We start from the raw sequence: 18,855 nt of genomic DNA on the forward strand, positions 1-18,855 counted from the left end.
ATGACAAATAAGGTCCAAATGTCTCAATTATAGGCCATCTGATATGGGATTCATAAAAAACACTGTTAATGCCTGTGATGCACCATCTGTTGGAAAGACAAATGAAGTACAAATGTCTCATTTATGTACCATCTGGTATGGGATTCATAAAGAAAATTGTGTTAATGCCTGTGATGAGCCAACTGTTGGAATGACAAATGCAATGCATTTTAGTTCTATAAATGTTTGTAATGCACCATCTGTTGAAATGACAAATGAAATGCATATGTCTCACTTATATGGCATCTGGTATGGGATTCATAAAAAATCAGTATTAATGCCTGTGATGAGCCATCTGTTGGAATGACAAATGCAATGCATTTTATTTGTACAAATGTTTGCAATGCACCATCTGTTGGAATGACAAAGGAAATGAGTATGCCATCTGCTATGGGATTCAAAAAGCATTGCTAAGGTTTGTGATGCTCCATCGGCTGGAATGACAGACACATAGCAACTGGATGATACCTAGACAGACGTACAGGCACTTTATTAATGTGGATTATTATTAGTAGTAGTGTTAAAATTGTTATTTTTGTTGCTGTTGTATCACATGTCATAAGCTATATCAAGTAACAAAGGGTAATGGCTCATTGATACCCTGCACCTTATTATTGTTACTATTATTACTGATTAGGCCTTCATTTATAATGGTAACAAATCATAACGTTATTAAGTTTGTGATGTGTGCGTCTTTGTTCATTTCTGATTTATTGATATATTTACTGTTCAAATGAAAGCTGTAATTTGGTGCATCCGGGAGGGACAGGTTGGGGAGTTTGGTGGGGCCCAAAAATACGATTCTGCTTTTGTGTGTGTGAGTGTAGGGGGCTGCGAAGAGACCTTAATGGTATGAAACCCCTATTAGTCAAATGAAACTTCAACGAGGAGCCGCACAACCAAACACGCTGCCATTAAGGAGCCGCTGTTGTGAAGCTGTGGCTGTCCGTGTGCCAAATGTCATTCGGTCCCCTAGGCGGAGTCCCCTGTGTCCTCCGGGCCCCAAGGTGAGTGACCCTCGTACACAAGAAATGAGCCGCAGGCAGCTAAAGCCCAGTTCGGCGCCAGCCTACCGGATCCAGTAATTTAAACGCTAAGCTTCTCGTTCATTTCTGGAAAACATTTCCGAGAAAATCATTTTGTTATCCCCAGAAATTTCGCAAAAGTCATGAAACACACGCACACACACGAATGATATCACGTCCTCTCTGCGCCTCTGCAGGAATCAACTGCCATAGCCGACCAGATTATTCCAGATCACTCTAGACCAGACCAACCCATTCCCGCCCTTTTCCCAAGCCCACTTAATCATGATGACGTAGTAATGGGAAGGCAGTGGGGTGCCGCAGTGAAGCCAAATGTCGGTTTGAGTTTTTCGTTGGGTGCTCCTTTATCCTCCCAAACCTCAAAGGAAGTTCTTTTGTTAATATAGCGCCTTATGCGCTGGAACATCCCCGGGAGGATTGGGGCGCCCTGGCCGTGTAACGCTGCGCTGTTGGCTCTCCTGGACCCCGGGTTGTATTCCTGGCCGATGCCCCCTCTTTTCCCCTTCGATGCCACGCTGACTGGATGCCCGTTGGGTTCTGCCATTGGTCTATTTGCGGTTTGTTTCTCTTAGCACCGTTGCGCTGATTTTAATAAGATGCAAAAGTTTGCAGCTTTGGTCACAGATGTTATGCAATTTATTTATTTTATCAATTTCCAGTTTGCCATTTAAACAAAATTATGAAGACCCCTAAAGGAAGAAAGTTAACGCCGGTATTTTTGTTCACGAATGTTATGTTTAATTTTCATGTTGTTCTGGTAAATGATAATCTGTGTTCTCCAATGGAAATTTCAGGATTTCCTTTCATTTAGTCCACTGTGTCCCATTTCTTAACAAATAAAGAATGAAAAAGAAGCTATTGACGTCGAAATTATCAGAAGACGGTCATTAGAAGAAAGTTACGTTTTAAAAAAGCTAAGTAGGATACCCGGTCATAACGGGTTAATTGAAATCGCGTTTCTCCTAAAGTCGAATTTGCATGAGTCGCAGAGACTTGTGGGAAACCACCTGACTTTTTTTTTTCTTTTCTTATTTCACAACTGAACGTAATGCGGGCGAAAAGATCGAGCGGTCCGTTATTTTCTATTGTAGGTCTATTTCCGTAGACATTGCAGCGGGTGTCCTCATGGGGGCGCCCGCCACCCTCTGTACACACAGCAGACGTGGATGTTTGTCTGCCTTGGCGGCAGGTGGCCGGGCGGAGTCATAGATGCTCAGTATTTCCTTCCTCATTTTAAGAAGCTAAGAAAGGAAGTGTAGTTACTGTAAGCATGGAGTTTTGTTTACGTTAAGCCACGTGACGGGGCGGAGCTGCGGGTTCTTCTTGGCCGAGTGACGATGTGACAGCAGACGACAAACGTACAGGTGGGTGACACTTTTGGACTGATAACACTGATGACAAAACTTAGTCAAGCCAATAAGGCAAACCGCGGACTTTTACGAAGTGCCAGGCTGTTTTTGTGCTCTGGCACGGCTGACTTTACCCCGTAAACCCCCCCGTGCTGTGCGTGCCATGTGTCTGTAGGGGCTTTGAAATCTGTGGGTTATGCCGTTCACGGTTATTTTATACGCGCACTGTCTGTGACTTTCTTTTGAGATGAGCGCCTTATGACAGTAATGAGACCCTAAAGTGCGACCCTCCGTTCTCGCGGTGCTTCGCCGTTCTCGCGTGATCGCGCTTCTCCGTTAGACGCGTCGCTCTCGATTTACGCGCAGTCAGCCGCTCGCTGTTCCTCACGAAGAGGGCAGGCCGGTGGGCGATCTCATTATAGACTTTGTAATATTTCTTGTATTATTTCAATCCATCTTCAAACCCCGGTTTATGTGGAACAAGCATTGGGTGCATGGCAGGAGCAATCCTTGGGACATTATTATTAAATTATATATATAAAAAAAAAATAGACCAGAAAAAAAGACCCCGGAAAGTTCAATGTAGAATGGATCAGAGCAGAAAGGACCCGGACGTCCACGTTGGTTTGATTGATGACTCCCAAGCTGATGTGATGTTATTGAGGTGGGACTGTGTGTGAGTGTGTCTTTGAATGTGACTTATGGGGGTCGAGGGGGTGCTGACTTATCAGGAAGGGGAGAAACAAACTCAAGTGGGGACGATGCCACATGACAGTGTCCCATAAATTCTGCAAAGTTACAGCTGAGGCCAAGAGGTTCTCATCCAGCTTCCAAACTCCATGCTGCACCACGCAATGCCTTCCCTGTGTTGGGTCCATTGGGGTCTCTACTTCGGTCTGCATAAGTGGTCGTGTCCCAATAGCAGCTACAAGAGCCTCCATTTACGTGATCAGATTCTCGGTGGGTTTCCGTCCTCTTTGTTACTATTTGGTGGTCTCGTCTTTTTTACTCCTTAGGCTTTGATTGACTTGGACACAATACATGGCAGGACTTTTTGCCCCTTCCTGCTGACAGAACTGCTGCAAGTCAGTTAGGTTTGGGGGTCTCCTCGCCCGGACGCACTTGTTCAGATTGTATAGGATTCGGGTCGGGGCTTTGTCATGGCCACTCTGTTGTCTTTCATTTTAATTTCATTTTGATTTGGTCTTTATTTTATAGTCCCTGATGAGTTTGGGTTAAGCCATTTTGACACAACTTTGGACGTCTGCTTAGCACTGAAGACAAATCTGTGGCCAAGTTTGAACTTTTCTGGCTGCTGTGCTGCTTCACAATTTCTAGATGATCCTCCTTCGTCATGATGCCATTTATTTTGTCAAGAGTTCCCTTGACCCCCACAATTTGATGGCTTCACATTTGGGATGACGTCCTTTTGGCTAAAAAGCGTCACCTTTCTTCCTCCATTCACCCTGGTGCTCATTATGGCCAAACAGTCCAGTTTGTGTCCCATCGGACCCCAGAACAAGACGGACTCACAAAAGGAGGCCCGAAATGTGCCTGTGCAACTTCTGACACAAAAGTTGGGATTTCTAAATGTATGTTTACGGCAAGTCTGACCTGTGAGGTTGCTCGGATTTTCTGGCCTTAAATTTACTCCCTGCTTGGTGTTGCCAGGTCTGTGGGCTTCCTGCCCAGCAAAGTGGGCTTTGGCAGACTTGCGTTCTTACAATCCAGTATTTTGGGCTATTTTTCATTATCGCCGAGTTTTTCATCCACTATTCACGTTTGTATGCGTATTTTGTCATTGTAAAATCTCCCTGGCAGAACAGGTGTGCCCTGGCATGTACCCCTGTCCATGCCATGTATCAAATCCTCTTGCTCTCGAAGCCACCACCCGCTTTCTGGTGCGTCATTATATCTACGTCATTTATTGGGCTATTTTTTTTTTTTTTGGAAGGGGACAAATTTGCTATTTGTAAGCACCTGGCAACCCTGCGCCCCAATTGGCTCATTTAAGACAAGTGGCCAATCAGAAGTTTCCAAAATTTGTGACATTCATTTCTGGAATCAGAGACTTTCAACTTGGCAGCGCAGTCAAGATTTTGGCCCACTGAACATCGAATGTGGGAAACGAAGGCTGACATCGACGTGTCCCTTAAGCTGTTATTGTGTGACACGACCACTTGTAGAAATAAAGGACAGGGGTGGCTCAACCATCAGGGCATTCTTGGGGCATGAGAGCCAGGGGGCTTTTCAGCAATCCATCCCACCATTCGATGAAAGAAACGAGTCTTAGCGCAGTGAACGCAAGAGCGGAAAACCTCATTAAATGACCGGCTGTTCCTGTGCTGTGTTATTAAAGGAAGTCACCCAGGGGTCCTACGGGGGTCTTAATCCAGGCTTAAAGATGCTCTGTGAGTGTGCGCTGACATGACGTGTGAGGAGGGTGGGAAACGAGGAGCTTCAAAGTCTTTAGCTGTGGAACTTCTGGCCTCGGCTGTATGTTGTGACCTGACGGGGGCGCTGCAGCCACCCACCCCTGACACACAAGCAGACGCCAGCACGCGCTTTTATTCTCGTGAGGAAGCGCTTTACCTCGCTCCCCACAGCAGCACAATACGACGCCGAACTTTTCTTCCTCCTTTTCTTCTTCCTTGTCCCAAGTAGTGGCAGCCCAGAAGTGCTCCAGGTGTCCAGTGATGGAGCAACAGGGCTGCAGCGAACTCCAACTCCCAGCATGCCCGGTGAGAATCGGTGCAGCCATGGCAACCCAGGGAGGCTTATACTCTAGACCAGGCATGTCAAACACGTGGCCCACATGACAGATCCTAGTTAGCACTATCGTTTGTGATCGAGTCACTCTGCATCTACTTATTGACTTTTCTTACTTCCGCCTTCTGACAAAAGCGCGTGTTTTCTCTTGGCATTACGGTACCGGAAAAGTCATCTACTAGTATTGTTGCAGCTGTGGCGTCAGCTCCTTGATAGCCTGGCATGACACTGCCCTACGAGCCTTGACCAAAGTTAATGAGCCGTGACATCGCAACTGACGTGCTAGGCTGCAGCAGCCTGGCAGGCTACACTACTGGCTGGGCTGCTGAGACTGGCCACTGGGCAGAACTGACCATCACGAGTAGTAATTACTCGCATATTGTCACGTAATGGAGTGGGAGATCGACCGGTGGATCGGTGTGGCATCCACAATGATGGGGGGTCCACATCGGTCTGTCATGGTGACAAAGGAGCTGAGCTGTAAGGCAAACCTCTCAATTTACCAGTCGATCTCCGCTCCTACCCTCACCAATGGTCATGAGCTGTGGGTAGTGACCGAAAGAGCGAGATGGCAAATACAAGCGGCTGAGACGAGTTTCCTCCGCAGGGTGTCTGGGCTTTCCCTTAAAGATACGGTGAGGAGCTCAGAGTAGAGCCGCTGCTCCTCCGCATCGAGAGGAGTCACATGAGGTGGCGCGGGCATCTGATCAGGATGCCTACCGGGTGAGGTGTTCCCTGGCACGTCTAACCGGGAGGAGGCCCCGGGGAAGACCCAGGACTATGTCTCCCGGCTGGCCTGGGAACGCCTCGGGATTCCCCCGGAAGAGCTAGAAGAAGAGGCCGGGGAGAGGGAAGTCTGGGCATCTCTGCTCAAGCTGCTGCCCCCACGACCCGACCTCGGATAAGCGGAAGAGGATGGATGGATGAATGGACATTTTCACGTTTTTGTGCTCTAGTTTTATATAGTTTTGTGCTAGGATTGTAACGAACAGTTAGTGCAGACTACAGCTGAAGATCTGGAGTGGACGTGAGAAGTCGGTGAGTTGTTTATTAACACGTTTTTGTGATTTTGAGTTTATAAAATTAGTGCAGGTCAGGGGGCTTTTTGCATATCGGCTTATTTTACAATATGAACTTTGAAGTTAACTTGGTAAAGCAGGATTTGATTTTTGGAGGATTTGTTTTCCAACATGAATTACTGAGCAACAAATTCAGCGAGCGTTTTTGTGATTTCAGTTCACACGAACAGGACTTTGCGCTCGCTGTTTATGTCACCGTACTCGTACGACGTTGAGAATGCGCCTGAGAATATCCGAGTGGAGTTGATTGAACTTCATCCATCCCGCTATATCCTAACTACAGGAGCCAATCCCAGCCAACACAGGGCGCAGGGCACACACACCAGGGACGATTTAGGGTCGCCAATTCACCTCACCTGCATGTCTTTGGACTGTGGGAGGAAACCCACGCAGACACGGGGAGAACATGCAAACTCCACACAGGCAGGGAGGACTTGGGAAGCGAACCCAGACGGGTCTCCTAACTGCGAGGCAGCAGCACCACCCACTGCGCCACCATGCCGCCCGCAAGGATAAAGATGCGTTTCCAAGCCATACACTGATGCCCAGGTTAAGTACAACAGTAAGGACCAAAAGCTTACAGCACTCGGGGTTCCCAGGCAGAGGGTCTCCCATCCAAGTACTGGCCGAGCCCGAGCATGTTTAGCTTCCGAGATCAGACGAGATCGGGCTGATTGAAGTGCAGTCAGATTCCATTCTGAAGGCAAAACACAACAAAATTGGTGTGCCAGGCTTGTATGCTTACCTGCTGCCCTCGTATGTGCAGATCCGTAAGTTGGCATCGAGAGTACTGTCTATGTTTGGAAGCTCTTAACCTTTGTGAGCAATTGTTTTCGTTAATGAAATCTACCGAAAGCCCACATCGCTCAAGACCTCCTGTCGAGCGCCTGTCATCCCTCATAAAAGATTTGCAGCCTGCTATTGACGAACTGGTCACTAAGACGAGGTGCCAAGTGTCGGGACAAAATGAAATGGATCTCAGACTGTAAGACTCCTATATAAGGACCTGGCTAAGAGGCTAAGACTCGAATTGTATGGAGATTGTATGGAAATAAATTGCTTTTCTTTAAACTTTGTTACTTTTTTTTTAAGTTTTCAGTATTGGAAAGAAAGCTACAGTAACTTTGTATAATAGTATAATAGTATTTGTTACAGTGCGGCCCGCTGACGCACGTATGGCAGTCGAAGCGGCCCACCAATGGTAGTGAGTTTGACATGCCCGCTGTAGACAATGCTCCAAGTCCGCTGTCTCTCCACAGGTCCTTCCAGAATAATCGCGTCCCAGCCGGGTAATGGCCCCCACCACAATATATAAAGCCACGTGTTTTATTTTTTTTTTTATCTTAATGACGTGAGGAGAGATCTGCAGGTGACAAGGGACACGTGTCCAGGAGAAGGTCATTTTTTTATTTTTTAATTCATTTAGTGAAACTCGTAATGCACCACATAGAAACCCAGAAGATGTGGACAGACAGACAGACTGACAGGCAGGACACCACAAACACAATCTGAAGACGGGGCCCGCAGAAGCCCCCAAGACCAGCAGGGCTGCCATTTCAGGCCGCGTTTTGTTCAGTTTGTGCTGCTGGGCACTCATTTTATGACCGGCACACGGCGACGTTGTGCTGCAGTACAATAAAAATGGCGAGATGGCAGAGCAGGCGCAGGGTGGGGACAGTGATGAATTTCTCACGTTATCCGGTACAAATGTAGTCATTGATGTTCGGATCGTCACATGCACAGAGCCCAATGGGATTCTTATTTCCATGTGCTACTCGACATGCCACACGTTGTCACTCTCCGGCAGCAGTGACTGTGACTTCATTACCACCAAACTTCCGTTTGTCAACTATAACTTAATCACATTACCTCAAAGTCAGAAAGACACTGCGTTTAGAAAATCCTCACCGACCCTTGATTTCTGCACACTTTGCTGTATTATTGATTTAATTGAAATGCATAAAAACTTCTATTTTTGCCCATCAGTCTGCACACCATAACTCATAACGACAAAGTGAACGCGTGGGACCCCCCAAGACGAGCGGAGCTGCCATTTCATGGCGCCGGCCGACCGCGCAGTGCAGGGCACCGGCAGACACTAGGAGGTTAACCCGCGGTCAGCAGGTGACGTCACGACGCGCTTACTCCTCCCCCTGGCTGGAGGCGCGCGCGCGCGCAGTGGGCGGCCTTTATACAAAAACGAAACTGAAGGCCGGGCGAGCGGTTGGGTGGCCGCTCGTTCTGTCGTACGGTATGGACAGCCAGTGACTCCCGTATCGCAGACTGTCAGACAGAGGGGTAAGCAGTTGCGCCAGGGACTTACGGGGGAGGTGGAAGGACCTGGTTGTTGTTTTCGGAGTCGAGGGAAGCGCCCGCAGCTCCGGGACGCGAGGCGCTCGTTTAACTCGAGAAAGTTGTCGCGTGTTTACTGTTGTGGGCATCGCGGGCCGACAGTGTTTGGACACAACTGGACTGGACGCTGATCAATACAGGACGGGGCTAATAATCGACATCCTGGCATTCGTTTTTAAGTCGGTGGCGCCCTGAGTTCAGGCGCTCGCGATGTGACGGTAGCTTATTTTGTGTCGCGTTTATACACCCTAAACACTTCCACCAAGCTACTTTTATCGTTTATTACGACTGTCTTTACAGGCTGATGATACCCCATAACGTACAGGGGGCTACTGGCCAACTCCAATAAGGTTGGAACATACCAATAAAAACAAAACGGAGTTATTTGTGAATGTACCGTGTACTTAAATGGTATAAAGACGAGGCATTTGAGGTTTCCTGATCATCTGCACTATTTTCTGAAGATTTACATTTAATGTAGAACTGGAGTTCCAATCGGAATACACTTTAGGATGTTGTAGTCTGCACAGGTCCGCTGCACTCCGTTCATCCATCTGCACGTGTGTTAGCGTCGCACGCGCTGTCACCGGCCACAGGTAGACGCGTCCACAATTTCCTGAAGGAAATGCTTGGCCGATTGCGTTGTTCCAGATAACCCATCTTGATAATCCAGGAATTGCTACGTTTATGTTGAGCTGAGCACACAGTGCTGCTCGGGGGCGGAGTTGGTGTAGTGTGGAAACGTGCGTTAGTTACGTAGTCCTGTTACTTTTGAAACTGCCGAGTAACTTAATTTACTAGCGCCCTGAGCATGGGAAAGGTGCAATATAATAATAATAATAACAATAATAATAATACATTTTATTTATATATTATTATTATTATAGTCATTCCTAAAGTAGAAATACCAACATCAGTCTTGTGTCAGCAGCACTGGGTGTACCAGTCACAAGCTCCTTTACGGGGCAGAAGCGCCAGTGTGCCGCCTAACAGAAACATTCATAATAAAGTGTCCGTTGAATTTTCATCCAGCTGCTTGCGACAGAAACGTTGTGATCAGGTGACACCGCGGCCAGTGTCCCTTTGCCGAATCTTCGGGTTTCAGCTGGAGACGAGGCTGAGTTGTCATTTCCATCAGGGCTCTTGTTAGCAGGCCCCGGATGGGGTTGTTGGGCGTGGTCCGGGGCGCTGAGCCCCCAGAGCTCAGGAAGGTGTTCTAATAAAACATCCAGAAAAGGCCTTAGATGACCAGTAACCGATCCACGTTGTGCAGTGGTTTATCCAGACTGAGCGATCATTCCCAGTTCCACGACCATGCCCCCGATGCCCTGCCTGCTGCCCCCTGCTCCTACCCTTCCCCTCTGAATTCGACTCAGAATGATAAAATTTAGGATGAGGAGGGTATCGTGACACACGACATGAGGGACTGGCACAGACAGCTGCAGTGCCAGGGGCTCTCCAGGCCCACAGCCCGACAAAAAAAAAAAATTGTAAGTCGGGGCTGGGGCGGGGGTCCCCTCACAGTCGGGGCCCTACGCGGATGTTTCCATTACACCTTAAATTCCTCCATATTTTGCGTTGGGTGTTCTTTACCTCACAACATCTGAAGGGCTGATGACAGTGTGACGTGTGCAGAGTCCAGCGACAGGCAACCAGTGATTCCCATTACAAGTCAGGCCCAATCTGCTGCTCGTCTTGACGGTGACCTGGATACCAAACTGAGATGTGAACGCATTTGAGCACTGTGACAGCCACACATTGGCACATCGATCCGTTTCTACACAAGTCATCGCGCCATAGTTGAGCGACCACTCGTGGTATTAAACCAGCAGAACGAACGCGCTATTAGCTGCATCACGTTTTGCTCTGGAGGACGGCAAACAGGCCATTGGGTCGAGAAGTTGGAACAAAATCCAGACGGCTCTCTAACTTTATATCTTTTTGCAGTTATTGCTGGTAGGGCTGCACCAAGAGATGTGTGGGCGTGGGGGGCGGGGTGGGAGTGTCCCTGACCTCCTCTGTTGTTGTTTTGCCACGCTGAAGCATCACCAGCGCTGCCACGTACGGCCCAAACAGCACACCCATCAACTCTGGTTGTCACTGGTGTCACACGGCCTCAAATCCGATCGAGGACCACATATGAAAGTGACTGGAATCTGACTTGAAAAGACCCCCACATCACATTTGTGTCACTTTAAGGCCAGCCTGGTAATGTGACCTCAAAATGACTGTCTGTCTTTCTGCAACTTTACCTCAAAGTTAGAATTAAATTGCAATCCGAAAAGACTCGGACCCTTCACCTCTGCGCACTTTACTGAACTTTTAAGTTTCATTTTTAAAGGACAGAGTTTGCCAGTTTTGCCCATCAGCCTGCACTCAGTTACCCTTAATGACAGCGAGAAATGTATTTTCAGAAAGGTTTGCAAATTTATCTAAAAATATTCTCCTTCCCAGAAATAGCCAGACCCTCAGTTCAGCATTTTCTAGAACCCCCTATGCCAGCCATTCCAACTTGATGCTCCTGGATTTAGGCAGTTTATCCCACTCTTCCCAGCAGACCCCCTCAAATGTGTACAGATGCAGGGTGGGCTGACAGGACAAAGTAAAGGCAACACAGTGTTGTGAACTAGGAGTGCCAAGGCATGCAAGTCCCCAAAAGTTGCAGAAATACTTGTGATAGTGCCCACTATCAAACCCTGGCTAGATAAACCTCATAGAAATAAAAAGGTTTTATTCTTCACAAAAGACACTGCGGTGGACTGGCACCCTGCCCGGGGTTTGTTTTCTGCCTTGTGCCCTGTGTTGGCTGGGGTTGGTTACGTGAAACTGTAGTTAGGTTATAGCGGGCTGGACAATGGATGGATTGAAAAGATAAGACACTGCAGAGCTCCATACAAGACAAAGGCACAATAGAGTTTCCTAAAAATTAGAAGGCAGTCTACCGGCGGGCACCGTCCCATTACAGAAATCCCAAGGTGAAGTCAAAAAATGGGGCACAGGGGTCCGAAACCCAGAGATATCAAAAAGGCAAAAAGCACAGAGAAGCACAAGAACTCCCCAAACTCCACAGTGCATTCAGTGAACCTCCAGGAACTGTGGGTGGGAGGCTGTCCTGATTTGGGGGCTGTCCTGGTGGTGATAGGCGAGTGGTCACACCTCCTGGGGGACCACCCACAAAGCACATGGAGCATAACTGAAGCCGAGGGATTGACGTTCAGACCACGAGGTGGGCGCCCCCCCAATTCCTCTTCCAGCAGCGACCCAAACTTTTCCAAGTACTGGCCGGGCCTGAACGTGCTTAGCTTCAGATGGATGAAGTGCTTGGACACAGAAAGGACCCGACTCAGTACCTCGGACCCCAGCATGGTGGGAGGAATCTGGGCTGAAACACACATGATACACCGGTGTGACTTGGGGACGTCTCAGGGAATGTCCTTGAGTGGCCCAGACTTGAACCCAATTGTACATCTCTGGTGGGGCCTGATGATAGACATCCACCGGTGGTCTCCATCCAACCTGACAAGAGCCCATGTTGTTGGTTTCTGTATAGAGGAATGGTAGAACATCCCCCAAGCCAGGTGTGCAAAGCTTGCAGCGTCAGACCCCCCCCAAGGAAAACTCCAGAATTGGAATCGCCGACAAAGGGGGGCTCAGCTGCAGGTGAGACAGTGTGAAGCCTCGGACAGATTCAGTGTCCTTAGACGTGCTGCGGCCTGTAAGGTGAGACGCCCCTCTCAGCGGCATCTATTTGACTCCGCCCACTCATCACGAGGCCACACCCCATTTTTCGCAGCAGTATGGACGCCTCTTGTCGCCTGCCCGTCTTAACGATTTCACTTCCTTTTAGTCCCTGCTACAGTTACTGTTTTCGTAAGTCGACGTAACTTAAATGAATAAGCAACACATCACATTAAAAATGTCTGCCGAGCCCCGTTAGTAGAAGACTTAAGTACGCAGTTTTACAAGAGGTAAACGTGGACGTCGTCGTCGTCATTCTCACATGAATGCCAGGAGGTTCGGCGCCTCCTAGTGACTCAAGTGCTCGGTTCTGTCCTCAAGTGCTGGGGACCTGTCAGCGTCCATGAACACGCGAGCGTCAAGGTGAGCGGTTGGCGTTTTTATTTTGAAAGACATTTGCAAATCTTCCTCCAATCCCATCTCCGCTTTTTCATTCCAGGGTATCGAGTGTTGCTTAAATTCACTCGCTGTGATGTGACAAAATGTGACAGAGATGGGGGGGGGGCTGAGGACTCTCTGAAGGCGCCGTGTGCCCATAACATCTTCGCAGTTGTTTTCGCTCATATTTAACCCGTCATTCACTGGCTGGCACTGGACGACTGGAGCACACGCACACCCGACGATACCAATGGCAGCTGGCAGGGTCTTTGTGAAATAATACAATACTTTTATTTTTAACTTGCTGTCCCCCGTGGCTCCGCCCACGTAGTAGTGAAAAAATGTAATTTTGGCCAATCGGAAGGTGGGTGCGCTCCATCGTCAAACGTTGTCACTGTATGTCATCGTGTTCAGGATAGCGTCATCCGTGTGGGGAGAAGAGCACGTGGCCAGTCCCTGCCAATCGGCAGCTACCCTCTAAAACACACGCTGATCTCCCTCACAAAGACGTCAAACTTTACTCCTTAAGAGTCTGTAGATGATAACGTCTGCTGAACTAACCTAGCTAAGCGGAGGCGAGGTGCGCTCCAACACATGGCGACAGGTAGAGTGATTCGAACGGAGGCTGGCCCCGCCCACTTCTCCCTCCCCTCGGCCCGCAGCCTCTCTCTCACGGATTTGTGCGAATAAATCGGTGCCACAAACGAACTATAAGAGAAGTCGCAAAAGCAACCGGAATGTTCAAGCAAATTCTAGAAATAAAACCCTGATCTAAATCCGTTAAGTAGAAAGCGGACAGACAGAAAGACAGACGGATGGACGTTGGATTTTATATATATATATATTTATAGGTAATCTTCCATCCCTGGCTGTTTTGAGTGATGACACAGTTTGGCGTTACTGGTTGTCGAGCTCCATATTGTCACCGACATCTCTTCCACTTTTCTTTCCTCCCCCAGATTGTCACCTGTCGATGATGGCAGCTGCCGACGCTCAGCTCTCTGACACCATCGAAGAGGAGTTCCTGAAGTGTAAGATCTGCTTTGAGCTCTTTGCCTCACCCCGAGTCTTACCCTGCCTGCATACCTACTGTGAGCAATGCCTGGTGCCCCTGATTGCCCAGGGCAAGGGGCGAGTCTGCTGCCCGGAGTGCCGGAGCGAGACTGACGTGCACGGCAATGTCTGCAACATCAAACCCAACTTTTTCATCAATGGCCTCCTGGACCTCTTCAAGTCCCGAAATGGCAACAGGGACGCGGCTTGCTCCACCTGCCTCTCCTCGAAGGGCACCACGGCAGCCGCCGCCACCCGCTGTCTGGACTGTGCCATCTTCCTGTGTCGGGCTTGTACCGATGGGCACCGCTCCTCCAGGCTCACCTTTGCGCACTCGCTTGTCAGCACCAAGGATTACATGTCCGGGGGTCTTGACAAAGAAGGTGTCGGGCTCTGCCAGCGGCACAACGAGACCCTGCGCTTTTTCTGTGACACATGTAGCACCTCCTTGTGCAGGACCTGCCGCATGCACGATCACCAGTCCCACTGCGTGCGCACCCTGGCCGATGCCGTTGGCACAAAGAAGCCGCAGCTGCAGAGCCTACTGAGCAGCCTGGACGGGGCTTTGGAAAGTGCCGTTCAGCATGGGCAAACAGTGGATGCCAGGATTGAAGATCTGGAAGGTGCCAGCGAGTCGATCAAGGAGCAGGTGTCGCAGTTCATCTCGCGGGTCATTGAGCAGCTCTTTGAGCAGCAGAGTGCCGTCCTTTCGGAACTTCAGAACTTTGTCACGCAGCAGAGAAGCAGCTACCTGGCCATCAAAGAGCAGCTTAGTGCCCACGTCTCCTCGGCCGAGAACACCAAGAACTTCTGCCAGCAGGTGATGGAAACGGGCAAAGACTCTCAGATCCTTCAACTCGAAAGTCTAGTCTCGTCACACATTAAGAAGCTGCAGGAGTTTCAGCTCCCACCTATGGATGTGAAGATTCCCAGTCTGGTGGTGACCAGCGAGCAGCTGGCCAGTGCCTTCAAATTAAAGTTTGACGTGTGTGCCAACTCATCTCCTCAGCTGGATGGCACTTCAGCAGCCCCAGTCCAGCCACATGTCGTGCCATCATCGAGTGCTGAAACTTCAAGGCAGGCTCCAGGGCAACCTGAGAACTTGGGGAGACCTCCACCTGCAGAGTCCGCCGCCACACAGGAGCTTCCCAGAACATCGGGGGCATCTCCGGCGCCCAGGAATACGAGCTCACCCGAGGCGACGGCTATCGTCGTGCCTATTACAAGAGCCGTGGAGCTGCCATCCCCAGCGCCTGCTGCCAGGCCCGTGACCCCCTCTGCCCAGGGACTCTCCACTGCCTGTTACCTCCGCACCTTTGAGACAGATGACTCGAGTAGCTCATACGAGGAAAATATAACGGGCATGAGCTGCTTCCATAACGGTGACGTGGCTTTGGCGGACGAGCAGAACGGCCTCATCAAACGATTCACCCGAAACGGAAGGGAGAAGTGGAACATCTCCCTGGATAGCAACATCCGCCCCTGCAGCATTGCGGTGTGCGACAACCAAATCTTCTTCTCGTCCAACAAAAAGATCTACAAGGCGTTTGAGGACGGCGACACCATGCAGATTAGCAACCTGCGGGGTTCGCAGCCGCAGTACCCCATCGCTGCCTACCGCAACGAGTACATTGCTGTGAGCGAGGGCACCGCCTGCACCGTGTCCCTCTACGACCCCGAGGGCAAGCTGATGGGGCGGGTGCAGCCCAGGAACTACTGTGGTGGCAAGTTCTTGTTCCTGGCCGTCAACAGCAGAGAGGACTTTATCGTCACAGACACCGTCAACAAGAAGGTCCTCCTCTTCAGCCGCAGTGGCAACATCTTGAACACTTACCAGTCGCCATACGTGCCCTTCAGCATTTGCGTCGACAAGTGGGACAACATCTACGTGGTCGAGAGCAACAAGAGGATCAGCCAGCTGGATCCCGATGGTGACTTCCAGGCCGAGTTTGTCACCTTCCGGGACGGCTTCAAGCCCAAACTGGTGACTGCCGATAGACACGGGCACGTCTTTGTCACCAACCGAAGTGGCTCCGTTAGAGTTTATAAAATAGGGGACCACAGCCATTTTCGAGCCTGATATGTCTACATGCCACATGAAGGTGACACGCCAGGGAGACTCGGTGGGGATTGGACGTCAACCGCCGTTGTGTGCCCGTCGTGCCCTGCCTGATTTTAAGCTTGTATCCTGTACCAAAGGCTGTCTTGATTGTTCATCATGTTTCCTTTTTAGATTTTCCTGCTGCTGTTCTTCTCGTTTGTCAGCATTTGCTGCCACGGTTCAAAAGAGCAACAGATGTGGCATAATCATTCCTGGGGTGGGGAGGGCATGTGCCTGGTGCCATGCCTAGGGGAGGGAAATGCCAAGGGTCATTCTCACAAGAGATGGGCTTATTACTACTGTGCTACCTGGCATGTCCCCAGTACTACATATAAAAGGGGCATATGCTTAGTGCTGTGCCCACCAGACAAAAATGGGGGCATGCCTGTCCACCTTTACCTCTTGTGAAGGACACAAGTCTGGTTAAGGTTGGTTAATATGGCAATAAGGGGCACTTTTCAAAATGCCACACTTTTTCATTTGTCTGGTATGGCATTGTCATTTCATACACTAGGGTATGGCATCCTGCACATATCGAATACGATACTGGCAAGAGGGCATGTGCCTAGCCGAGTGCCCACAGGGGATGGCATGTGTCAAGCACCATGCCATTGTACGAGATGTACAACTGAGATTCCACTCGTGCAGTGTGGGGAGGATTTGACATGTACCCGGTGCCCATGTCTCATAGGTGAGGGCTTGGCATGTGATGTAGGGGGCAATTTCTATGGTGACAAGTCTGAGCACGTCTGCAGTCATTTAGCTAAGGGGAGGACGGTGGGTGGCATGAAAGAGAGAGAGAGAAGGGTCTGGGCATGTACCGTAGCAGAAGGTGGTGGGCACACGTGCCTATGAGGTCAGTACTGAAAAGTAGAGATGGTTGAGATTGGTCGGTTTGGCAAGTCATTGTAAGCCTTAGCTGTCATTTTGCTTTGGTGGCCTTTGAAGAGTTGGAATGGTGGAGAGTGTTGTGCGGTGGGCCATGTCTTCCTGCAGGTCACATTGTTTGACAGGACAGCCTACTGTGAGGTGGGGTGGGGTTTACGTAGCACCCCTTTAGTAGGGTCCACTGAAAATAAGCTGGTCTGCTCATAGACGTCCCACCCCAGAAATCGCCCTCGATGTGGTGTACAACTCCCAGCATGCCCTTCTCTGTGTGTGCGTCTTTATATCTATCATTCCCTGCATTATAGCGCCTTGCTTTTGTTGACCAATTTAAAATGGGACCATTGTTCAGGGTGGGACCTGCCGTTTCAAAGGTCCTGTGGACTCAATTGTTTTGGGTGGAGGGATTCCTGGGAGTGTTTTCTGTTTCAGTAATAAAAAGTTTAATATGTTAAGGGTGCTGGGTGGGCTGTTGGAAAACCGCCAGTATAAGGGAACAACTTGTATTGAAGTCTTAATAAAATGATTCTGGAGAAGACAGACGGAGTGAGAGGTCTGTGTCCCTCACCACACAGACACGTAAGAAGAATGGTGGCAGCGGTGGGATTACAGCCCAGTGAGTAATCGTAAAGAGTATGCGGGGCACCTCATTAACAAAAGGAACTGGTAAAAGGGTATGGTGGGCACACTTTGGGAAAGACTAAAGGGGACGCACTGGTGACATTTATGGTAAGACAGTATCACCAGTGAGATGGGGGAAAATCCAGTAAGCCATTAATGTGTTTAATGATAAATCGGAGAACGAGACCAAACATGAAAGGGCACGGGGGCACACATTGAGATCTGCGATGATTTTGTTGTTCTTTACAAACCAGTTAACCAGTAACATTTGAGGTCAAGTACAGAAGTGCAGACCACCGAGATCAACCCCAGTTTAATAGAATTGTGAAACGGTACACAAACCAGTGAGCCATTGGTACATGTTATATTGGGGGGGTAGTTGCCATTGACTAGTATCAAACAGAAGAAAGGGTATGGGGGAGGGGGGGCACTGTGCTTGTAAAGACCAACTGCCCCTTCACTTTACACGATTATTCCAGCAATTTTCAATCCGAGGCTTCATTTCCAGTCAGTGAGTTGGGAACATCTGGTGGCCGAAGGTTTTGTAGTCTAACACCCTCAGTGACTCGCCTGGCAAGGGTGGGGTCTGCGTGTGTGTGAGAGCGGGCAGATGACCAATGAAGGGTCAGCAGGACATACAATGCAGAGACGAGATACGAGGAATTCGGATGTGCGGGGGTAGAGAAAAGAATCCCCCCTTTAAAATATTCCATTTTTTTGCTTCACAGCCTTAAACAAAAACACACAAACTAAGATTTCTTCCCAGCTTTACTTCCTCGGTGCCACCTCTAACATCCAAGTGAAAGACATCACAGCTACAGTTCAGAAGAATGATAAAAAATCACCACCAAGACCTACTGAGATGAATAAAGGCTCACCCGCCCCCCCAATGTCAGGGTCATTTAGCTGACCCCCCTTTTGCTTTAATGCCAGCCTTGAGTCTGTTGATTCTTCTCTCTCAGTTTTGCACACCCAGACTGAGCCCACTCATTATTTGCCCCCCACTCTTCTTTCCAGTTTAACTGCTCAAGTTTGGTTGGACGGTGAGTGTTGCTGGTCTGCTATCTTCAGATCTTTCCACAGATTTAGGTCTGGGCTCTGACTGGCCACACCAGGACATTCACTTTTTGTGTTGTCGTGTTGAAAGGTGAACATTCTGCCCATCTTCAACTTTCTGGTAGAGGGTAGCAGGTTTTCCATTTTTTCTCCCCTAATTAAAGCCCCAGACCCCCACAACAGGATGCTGCCCCTCCATGCTGTACTGTCGGTAGCGTGCGTTGTGGATGGTGAGCTGCATTGGTGGTCCATCTGGTATTGAGGCCTAATAGTTTGATTTTGGTCTCATCTGACCAGAAGACCTTTTTTCCACTTGGCATCAGAATCTTCAAGGTGCATTCTGGGAAAGCTCAAATGAGCCTTCATGTGGTCTTTCTTGAGAAGTGCGA

General features: G+C 49.3%; 1 protein-coding gene across 2 annotated transcripts; it reads left to right on the top strand.

Annotated features, from left to right (window-relative positions):
- The first annotated feature begins 2,285 nt into the window (after positions 1-2,285).
- On the top strand, positions 2,286-17,329 carry LOC120542002 (E3 ubiquitin-protein ligase TRIM56-like). 2 transcript variants are annotated; one of them, XM_039774075.1, is made up of 2 exons: positions 2,286-2,449; positions 13,710-17,329. In XM_039774075.1, the coding sequence occupies exon 2, from the start codon at positions 13,724-13,726 to the stop codon at positions 15,881-15,883; it is 2,160 nt and encodes a 719-aa protein (XP_039630009.1). In that variant the 5' UTR covers positions 2,286-2,449; positions 13,710-13,723; the 3' UTR covers positions 15,884-17,329. The 2 variants fall into 2 exon arrangements, with proteins under 2 accessions (XP_039630009.1, XP_039630008.1); XM_039774074.1 differs by lacking the exon at positions 2,286-2,449 and adding an exon at positions 8,460-8,580.
- The last annotated feature ends 1,526 nt before the right edge of the window (positions 17,330-18,855 follow it).

Source organism: Polypterus senegalus, chromosome 13 (assembly GCF_016835505.1).
Source record: "Polypterus senegalus isolate Bchr_013 chromosome 13, ASM1683550v1, whole genome shotgun sequence".
Taxonomy (NCBI): Eukaryota; Metazoa; Chordata; class Cladistia; order Polypteriformes; family Polypteridae; genus Polypterus; species Polypterus senegalus.

Coding starts and splice junctions, on each gene's coding strand:
- LOC120542002 (XM_039774075.1), top strand. CDS start 13,724: ATGATGGCAGCTGCCGACGCTCAGCTCTCTGACACCATCGAAGAGGAG.